The sequence below is a fragment of the Orycteropus afer genome, unplaced genomic scaffold, assembly GCF_000298275.1.
Source record: "Orycteropus afer afer isolate SDZICR_OR568_19922 unplaced genomic scaffold, OryAfe1.0 scaffold00147, whole genome shotgun sequence".
Classification (NCBI taxonomy): domain Eukaryota; kingdom Metazoa; phylum Chordata; class Mammalia; order Tubulidentata; family Orycteropodidae; genus Orycteropus; species Orycteropus afer.
The window spans coordinates 6,340,496-6,350,884 of NW_006921734.1; the positions used below are offsets into that span (position 1 = coordinate 6,340,496).

Sequence of the window (10,389 nt, forward strand, 5' to 3'; positions counted from 1 at the left end):
AAACAGAAGTCAAGTATAATTTATAAGTTCTGTCTTAATTAGTCATATTGCAATGCTATAACTTCAATATAAAGGAGTACATGCAAGAAAATTTTAAATTCAGCTTTGAACCTGCTTCAATTTGCAATTCTCCGCATCTATTAGTTTCCAGATAATTGGATATTTGAGTCTGAAGCTCAGAGGAAAGTTTAGGGCTACAGCATGTACTAGGCAGTAAAAAGCAAGGCAATGGACAAGAGCATCCTGAGAGAGCATGCAGACATAAAAAAATAAAGTCACAGAAATCTTCTTTAAAAGGGCTCAACAAAAGGAAAGGTAAATGCTAAAAAGTGTATATAATGAAAATATAAAATATCATGAAAGTCTAAAAACAATTAATAAAGACATTTTGAAAATCCTGAGAATATTTAAAGTAGGAAAAAACCTTCAAAGCTTAAAGCAGGTAATTTTAAGGAAAATGAGAGGAAACGCCAACTGAACTATCAGAAAGTAAACTAAATCAGTTACAGAGAGATATATAGACATTTGAAATCTAACAAGGTTTTAAATTGATTAGCATATGGTCAGTTGAGGACAATGTGGGAAAATAGTATTTGACTAGCAGCAGCCCAGCGCTTTAACCACCATGTCACCAGAGCTCCTCTATAAAAGTTCAAGTATACAATACAATTGGTCTGGTCCAGTTGGGACAAAGTGGACTTTTTAAATCCACTTAAGTAAAAATACTATTTTTCACATTGATTGACAATCAGGCATAAATGGTCTCTCTATTGTTTACATTTCTGTGTTTGCTGTATTACCTGCATTGATACTGTGATCTCTTGAAGGGCAGCATCAGCTTCATCTTGCTTAGTTTTAAGTAACACACTCTGTTCTCCAGCTTTTCTGTTCAGTTCATCCACAAGAGCTTTAGCTTCATTTAGTTTAGATACACCAGCCTATATCAATGAAACATTGATTGGCAATATATTTAAAAAAGAATTTTATAAGAATAAGAATCAAGCAAAAGTATAAATTTGTACATAAAAAAAAATTAGCAAGTTGGACTTAGGTTTTTTTCCTGTTGCTAACTATAATGATTCATTCAAATATACCCATTAAAATGTAGTATTCAACTCTATACCCTTTAAATGTTTTAAAGGAAGACAAACTGTAATGCATTACAGTTAAGTTATACAGATCACCATCTATTTGATAGCCTAAACATTAGGACAAAGTGTATCTGATAGCCTAAACATGTTAGATGGAAGAGAAAATAGAAAACAAAGGAATAGTCAGCAAACCCTTCCCATTTTTCAATCTCATTGATTGGGCAAAAGGGACTCCAGGGCCACTGTTTTTTATAACTCATGATTTTATATATATATGTATATGTATATACATAGATATGCATGTGTGTGTGTATATATATGTATGTATACATATGTATACATATATATGTATGTGTATATATATGTATGTATGTATAGCTTTCTTTTAAGAAATTGCCTCACACATGGTTTGTTGGACTGGCATTCAAAATGTCATACCTGCTATTTGTGTAAGGTTTTCCCTGGACAATTCCTTGAGAAGTAGATGGCCTCTTCCTTCTATTTGTGTAGGTATTTGACACTGCCTTGGCCATTATTGTACCCCATCTCACTGCCTACCATGAATAGTCTAAGGAGTACACATGAAAAATATTCCCTTTATCCTTTAATATGCATTGAGTTTTTCTCACCTAAAAAATCAGAATATTTTGGAAGATGTTGTTGTTGTTTATACTATTAAAAGTATCATGCCATAGGTAGTTGCACCTCAATCTTCAAAGTGACATCTTTGCTCTTTATTTATTTATTTTTTTTTTACTTTGAGTAGGTAGTCATGGCAAGAAAGTAACTAAGATTTACTGAGAGGCCACATAAAAGACAGTATAATGTTCTTCACATATTCATTCACACAAAACTACCATTGACCCAATTAAGCTGCAACTAAGCAAATTTAAGTGGTCCACTCAAAGTATTATACAGAACTATATGAGGATATTAATTCTTCCAATAGTATGTATAGTTAGTGGCTTTATATAAGTAAAATTTAATTATTAGAAAAAAATATAATGAGAATTAAGTCAATTAAGATGGACTCTAACACAGATGATAGAATTTTGGAATGGAAATGCTCTCTGACAATTTCAGATATGGCATTCCAATGCCACACTTAAGTTCTAAAGTTAGAGCAACACAGAAAGAAAACTGTTCAGAAAGCATTAAGTGGGCTGATATTGATAAGAACATTACTTTATAAAATATAATTTTAATTTTAGAGATTATTATAAAATATAATCTTGGATTTTATGTTTTTATGAGGAATAATCCTTAGATATTTCAGAATTTCTAAAGTTGCATTCAAGTGAAACAGACTCTTAAAGGCAGCATCATAAACACCATCCATTAAAGAAAAGGAATATCATTGAACTAAAGAACATTACTATAATCTAGTGGACAATAAAGTAGGTAAAGTGATATTTTCTAAGACATTTTATACAGTACAATATTTACTTATACTAAATATAGGCCACAGGAGCTCTGGTAGTGTAGTGACTAAAGCACTTGACTGCTAACCAGAAAGCTGGCGGTTCAAATCCACCAGCCACTCCTCGGAAGGAAGGTTGGGCAATCTACTTCTGTAGTGATACTCTCTTGGAAACCCAAGGAGGGGTCGCTATGAGTTGGGTCCGACTCAACGGCAAATAACAACCCCAACAAATATATGCCACAGGTAACATGGCATTGTGATTTACACAATCCTTCCTTCCCTCCTATATACAGATTAAAAAAATCAAGATTATGAATACTGTACCTGCAAATGACTTTGTCTTTTTAATAACTCCTCTTTCTTGCTGGTACTAATGGCAGAATAAACATGTAAAAAGGTCATGTATCGGCTTGGTGTAGCACCATATGCTTTACAAGACTCATGGATTAACAAAAATGATTTTAGAAAATCTGGATCAACTAAAAAGAGGTAGGAAAAAAGAGGGTGAGATAACATGTGCATGAAACCCATTGAGAAATTAGAGAAAACAATCTTAACCCTTAATTTCACATCAGATACTTCCATTCTGAATATAAATATATCATCTTGGCTTAAAGAGACACAGGAATTCTTAGACATCTATTCACAGCTCCCATTTTCCTTATGAATTTGGTATAATTTCAGTGGTCTCTACCTTTCCATTGTTATATATTTCTTCTGAACATTTTTATTATCTCAAGAAAGATAAGTCTATGGTTGTCACACCATATAAATTAATTGGGAATACATAATATACATAATACAAAAGTACACTCAATAAAAGCTGCTTGAATGGAAACAGGATACCAAACCAAGTAACACCCATCTCCTCCCACCTGACATGAAGAAATAGAATTTCAGAAGCCGAAAAAAATAAGAGTAAGTTCAAAATAGATTCAATATATTCATGACACATTATTTCCTCTCACCTCCTCAATCCCTTTCCCTCTGTATTTCATATTCCAGTGAATGGAATCAACCTCCAATGAGTTTCCCAAGTTAGATTCTGAGAATGACCTGTGACTCCTCCTTCTTCCTTGTATGCCACAGTCACTACATGACATATACCCTTTAGGTTGTTGTTGTTGTTGTTATGTGCCGTCGAGTCGGACTCGACTCATAGCGACCCCTCCTTGGGTTGCCGAGGCAGTATTACTACGGAAGTAGATTGCCCCATCTTCCTTCCGAGGAGTGGCTGGTGGGTTTGAACCGCCAGCCTTCTGGTTAGCAGTCAAGTGCCTTAGGCACTGTGCTACCAGAGCTCCTTACCGCCTAATATCCCCAAGCCCATTTCTTCCTCTCCATTCTTATTATCAGTCTTATTCTTATTATCAGTCTTCCATGGTTCAGGCCATCATCATGTTTTTCTTTCATTAGTGCAATAAACTTCTAAAGTGGACTAATTGTCTTTCATTTCCACGTATAAGAATATATCTTCTATTAAGTGAAGGAAGGGATGTATCTAGAAATTTCCTTTTCTAAAATAAGTCTCTGGTTACAGCCCTATTTAAAATCTCTCAATAACCCCAAATCACCAACAAACTACATCCAACTCCTTAGCATGACATGGACCGTTCCTCAATATCTGATGCTGCATACTTTTTACTTTTCATTTTGTAATCTATTATTTATATATCCTATGAATCAACCATTTAGGCTATTACTGCTCCATGAAAATGACTATTTTACTTCTCCAAGCCTCTTCAATGCTACTTCTTCCCAGAATGCCTGTCCCAAGCCAACTGCCAATGAATATTCATTTTCTCTAAGACTTGTCACTTAGAAATTTGACTTCCATTGTACTTCATATAAACCCCTACCATTATTTATCTTGATACATCAGAATTGTTGTTGTTGTTAGGTGCCATTAAGCAGGCTCCAATTCATAGCAACCATGTACAACAGAACGAAACAGTGCCCAGTCCTATGCCAGCCTCACAATCCTTGATACGCCTGAGCCCACTGTTGCAGCTACTATGTCAATCCACATTGTTGAGGGCCTTCCCCTTTTTCACTGACCTTCCACTTTACCAAGCATGATATCCTTCTCCAGAGAATGGTCTCTTCTGACAACATGACCAAAGTTTGTGAGACCAAGTCTGGCCATTCTCACTTCTTAGGAACAGCCTGGCTGTACTTCTTCCAGGGCAGATTTGGTCATTCTTCTGGTAGTCCATGGTACTTCCAGTATTTTTCACCAACACCACAACTCAAAAGCATCAACTCTTCTTCAGTCCTCCTTTTTCACTGTCCAGGTTTCACATGCACAGGAGGCAACTGAAAATACCATGGCTTGGGTTAGGCCATCTCTTCATCTCTTCAAGGAGACATCTTTTTGCTCTTCAGCACTTGAAAGAAGCCTATTGCAGCAGATTCACCCAGTGCAGTATGTCTGATGTCTTGACTGCTACTTCCATTGGTGTTGATTGTGGAACCAAATAATACGAAATCTTGGACAACTTGAATCTTTTCTCCATTTACTGTGATGCTGCTTATTGGTCCAGTTATGAGAATTTTTGTTTTCTTTATGTTGAGATGTAATCCATACTGCAGACTGAGTCTTTAATCTTCATCAATAATTGCTTCAAGTTATCTTCACTTTCAGCAAGCAAAACTGTGTCATCCACAAATTGTAGGTTGTTAATGATTCTTCCTCCAATCCTGATGCCACATTCTTCTTCATATAGTCCAGCTTCTCAGATTATTTGCTCAGCAAACAGACTGAATAAGAATGGTGCAAGGACACGGCCCTGATGCACTCCCTTCCTGATTTTAAACTATGCAGTATTCCCTTGTTCTGTTCCAAGGACAAGCCTCCTGGTCTATGCACATGTTCCTCATGAGCACAATTAAGTGTTCTGGAATTCTCATTCTTCTCAATGTTATCCATAATTTGTTATGATCCACACAATGGAAACCTGTCCACCATGGATGACACTGCTGGTATTTGAAATACTGGTGCTATAGCCTCCAGCCACACAGCAACAAGCCAGCCACCACAGTAAAACAAACTGGCAGATGAGTTGTGAATCAAAATTGTATGTTTATTTAAAACATAATTCTTACTATCACTAGACTGTGAGATACTTATTCAACTGTAGACTCAAGTCTAATATCTAATATAAAATATAATAATTATTAATAAATAATTAATGATTGAATGGTTAAATGAGTAAAGAATAAGCTATAGTATTAAAAGGAAAATAAAGACCACATTCCAAATTAATTTGAAGTTGGATAAAATTATGAGAGTATTATATCTAAGAAAATATTATGCTCATATTCAAAGAATATCATGAAACTTATTTCTTCTATGAAATGAGTTCTATGACATATCCAAGCGATAATCAAAATGAAAAGTTCAGGCTACTAGCCAAATACCCTAAGCAATAAAAGCAGGTTCCTCAGATCACAGAGGTCAGAAAATAATTTTTTAATTTCTTAAATGCAACGATAGATTTTCTGTTACAGCTGTATGAAATGGCATAAACATTATTTTTAAAATAAAGATGCCTTTAGAATTTATTTTGCATCAAAAGAAATATAACTTTGTTACTTTTAGTATTGTTCAAATTCATAATCATCATGAACATTTTCTTAGAAGAATTAACTATTTCACAAATAAAAATGAAAAAAAAATCAATTTAATCAAAATACTACCTGGATTTTTTTTCTTTTCTTCTTTTCTTTTTTTCTCACTATATTTTTCTTCTCTGCCTGTTTCATTGAGTAACATTTCTGGTATCTAAAATATGAAGAGCATTACTTTAAATAAAAAATCAGTATGAAAAAGCTTAAATCCATTATCAGAGATTGAAAACATTTAAAATTTTTAAATATTATACATTGAACCTTTCTTCTAGGATTCTTTGCAGACCAACAGAAATTTTTTTTTTCAATCTTTACAAGACATTATTTCCTTTGAAATGTTAACCCTAATGATTGCGAGTTAATGACATGTATGAAAACCTCCAACATCTCCCCTAAAAAGTAATTGAAACTCTGTTGCTATTATCTAGATTCAAACTCACAGCAACCTTACAGGTTGGGTAGAATCACCCCATGGGGTTTCCAAGGCTGTAAGAGATTGTTAATGTTGTTGTCAGCTGCCATCGAGTTGGTTTTTACTCATAGTGACCCTATGTACAACACAACGAAACGCTGCCTGGTCGTGTACCATTCTCAAAATCCCTGCTATGCTTGAGCCCATCATTGCAGTCACCATGTCCATCCATTTTGTTGAGGGTCTTCCCCTTTTTCTCCGATTTTACCAAGCATGATGTCCTTTCTCTAGGGACTGGCACCTCCTGATAATATGTCCAAAGTACATGAGTCAAAGTCTCACCACCATCATTTCTAAGGAGAAAGCTGGATATACTTTGTCCAAGACAGAGGTGTTTGTTCTTCTGGCAGTCCATTGTATGGTATATTCAATATTCTTCATCAACACCATAATTCAAAGGCATGAATTCTTCAGTCTTCTGTGTTCATTGTCCACCTTACACATGCATAAGGGCCAACTGAAAATACTATGGCTTTTTAAGTCAGGTGCATCTTAGTCCTCAAAGTGAAATCTTTGTTCTTTAATACTTTAAGGAGGTTTTTTGCAGGACATTTGCTCAATGCATTAAATCATACTTTGACTTCTTGACTTTAATTTGATGTCTTGACTGCTGCTTCCATGAGCATTGATTGTGGATCCAAATAAAATGAAATGTTTCACAATTTCAATAATTTCTGCATTTACAAAGATGTTGCTTATTTGTCCAGTGGTAAGGATTTCTATTTTCTTTATGTTGTGGTGTATTCCATACTAAAGGTTGTGGTCTTTGATCTTCATCAGTAACTGCTTCATGTTTTCTTGGCTTTCAGCAAGCAAGACTGTGTCTTCTGCATATCACAGGCTGTTAATGAATCTTCATACAATACAATCCTGGTGCCAGTTTCTTAGATTATTTGCTCAGGATACAGACAGAATAAGGATCGTGAAGGACACAACCCTGATACACACCTTTCCTGAATTTAAATCATGCAATATCCCCTTGTTCTATTCAAATGACTGCCTCTTGATCTATATACAGGTTCCTCATGAGCACAAGTAAGTATTCTGGAATTCCCATTCTTCACAATATTACCCATAATTTGTTATGATACACAGAGTCAAAGACCTTTGCATGGTCAATAAAACATAGGTAAACATTTTTCTGTTATTCTCTGCTTTCAGCCAAAACCCATCTGACATCAGCAATGATATCCCTCATTCCACATCCTACTGTGAATCCAGTTTCAATTTCTGACAGTTCCTTGCCAATTTACAGCTGCAAATTTTTAAATTATCTTCAGCAAAATTTTACTTATGTGTGATATTTCAGTACAGTGAAATATTTGATATGGCCCTTTTAGTCATGGTCTTTTTAACTCCCAGCAAATGACTGGGTATTAGTTACTGTTAGGTGCTGTCAAGTCGACTCCAACTCATATGACCCTGTGTACAACAGAATGAAACACTTTCTGGTCCTGTTCCATCCTCACAATCCTTGACACGCTTGAGCCCATTGGTGCAGCCACTGTGTCAATCCACCCCTTTGAGAGTGTGCCCTCTTTTTCTCTGACCCTCTTCTTTACCAAGCATGATCTCTGCTCCAGGGAATGGTCCCTTCTGACATGACCAAATTAGGTGAGACAAAGTCTAGCCATTCTCACTTCTAAAGAGCATTTCAGCTGCATTTCTTCTAGGAAAGATTTGTTTGTTCTACTATTGTTGTTATGTGCTGTCAAGTCAGCCCTGACTCAGCGACCCCTCCTTGGGTTTCCGAGGCAGTATCACTATGGAAGTAGGATTGCCCTGTTCTACTGTTAGTCAACTGTACTTTCAGTATTCTTCACCAACACCACAATTCAAAGGTACCAATTCTTCTTTGGTCTTCCTTATTTGTTGTCCAGTTTTCACATGCATATGAGATGACTGAAAATACCATGGCTTGGATTTGGCACACCTTAATTTTCAAAGTGACACCTTTGCTCTTAACCCTTTAGAGATGTCTTGTGCAGCAGATTTGCCCAGTGCAATGTGACATCTGATTTCTGGAAAGAAGGATGGGGCCATCCACTCCTGAAAAAATTGACCAGTGAAAACTTTGTGAATGGCAGTGAAACTACTTTCACTTGTTATACATCATCATTCAGAAAGCTCTTTTTTTTTTTTTTTTTTGCTTAGCTTCTAGGTCATCATACTCTCCTGGTTTTCCTATTATATCTCAAGCAGCTCCTCTCAGTCTCCTTTGGTTCATCTCCCTAACTTCTTAATGCTAAAGTTCCCCAGGGTTCTGTCCATGGATCTCTTCTCTCACTCATTCATTCATTTTTATAGCTTTAAATACCATTTATATTCTGATATAGTCCACAATTCGTCTGTCAGTTTGTCATACTATGATGGTGTATGTGTTGCTGTAAGGCTGGAAACCATGTCACTGGTATTTCAAATACCAACTGGGTCACCCATGGTTTCAGCGGAGCTTCCAGACTAAGACAGACTGGGAAGAAGGGGCTATCCACTTCTGAAAAAAAACCAGCCACTGAAAATCTTATGAATAGCAGTGAAACACTGTCTGATACATTACTGGGAAATTTTATGAATAGCAGTTAATGCACTCAAGTATAATAAGGATTGTGAAGATGGTGCAGGAACAGGCAGTGTTTCATTCTGTTGTATATACGGTTGCTATAAGTCAGAGCCAACTCAATAATGGCACCTAACAACAACAACATTCTCTGATAGTTCCCATATTTTTATTGTTATGCCTAACATGTCTCCTTAACTCTAGACTCATATATCCAAATGTCTTGCCACTCTCTCAACTTAGATGTCTGACATTTTATATTTAACACATCTAAAACTGAAAGTCTCATCTTCTCCTCTAAATATGCTCTTCTTTGTCTTTCCCTTTTCAGTTGATGGTCCTTCCATCCTTACAGTTGCTTAAACCAAAATACCTGACTATATCTTTGATACTCCTCACTTTGCCTACATCTTACTCCAATCTGTCAGCAAATCCTATTGTTTCTATTGTAAAACAAGTCCAGAATCCAACTACTTCTCACCCCTTCTACCACTTCTATCACTTTATCTCTAGTGCAAGCCATCCTTTTTCTCAATTGAATTATCACAGTGGGCATGTAAATGATTGCATCATTTCCCCTCTACAGTCTGTTTTCAACCCAGAAGCCAGAGTAATCCCATGAAAACATTAGTCAGAATACGTTTTCTCAAAAGTCTTGAAAGGCACAAAGGAAAAGCTATAATCTTTATAAAGGTCTATACAGCCTACCTTTTTCTCAAGAAAAGCAAATTGGTCTCTTATTACTTCTCTGACCTCATCTCCATCTACTCTCTCCCCTAAATCACTTTGTTCCAGGAGAAATGGCCTCTTGCTGATCATCAGAATCACCAGCCATGCTCACTTCTCAGGATTTTTGTCTGGGAAGTTTTTCTCTTAGAATCCCCATGTTGTTGTTGTTGTTGTTGTTATGTGCCGTCGAGTCAGACCCGACTCACAGCGACCCCTCCTTGGGTTTCCAAGGCAGTATCACTACGGAAGTAGATTGCCCCATCTTCCTTCCTCAGAAGGAAGATGGGGCAATCTACTTGAACCAAGTAGTAGTTTGAACTACCAGCCTTCTGGTTAGCAGTCCAGTGCCTTAGGCACTATGCTACCAGGGCTCCCCTCTGCTATATATAGTATATATTGTTGTTGTTGTTGTTGTTATGTGCCGTCGAGTCGGCCCCGACTCATAGCGACCCCTCCTTGGGTTTCCGAGGCAGTATCACTACGGAAG

At 36.4% G+C, this 10,389-nt stretch overlaps 1 protein-coding gene across 1 annotated transcript in view; it reads right to left on the minus strand.

Annotated features, from left to right (window-relative positions):
• The window catches only part of DYNC2H1 (dynein cytoplasmic 2 heavy chain 1), a 505,271-nt gene that overhangs the window by 319,720 nt on the left and 175,162 nt on the right, over positions 1-10,389 (minus strand). Inside the window, exons 53-55 of the mRNA XM_007946035.1 lie at positions 6,214-6,298; positions 2,839-2,993; positions 801-938 (exon numbers count right to left, since the gene is read on the minus strand). Of these exons, the coding sequence (XP_007944226.1) occupies positions 801-938; positions 2,839-2,993; positions 6,214-6,298 (378 nt within the window). The remainder of the gene's footprint in view (positions 1-800; positions 939-2,838; positions 2,994-6,213; positions 6,299-10,389) is intronic.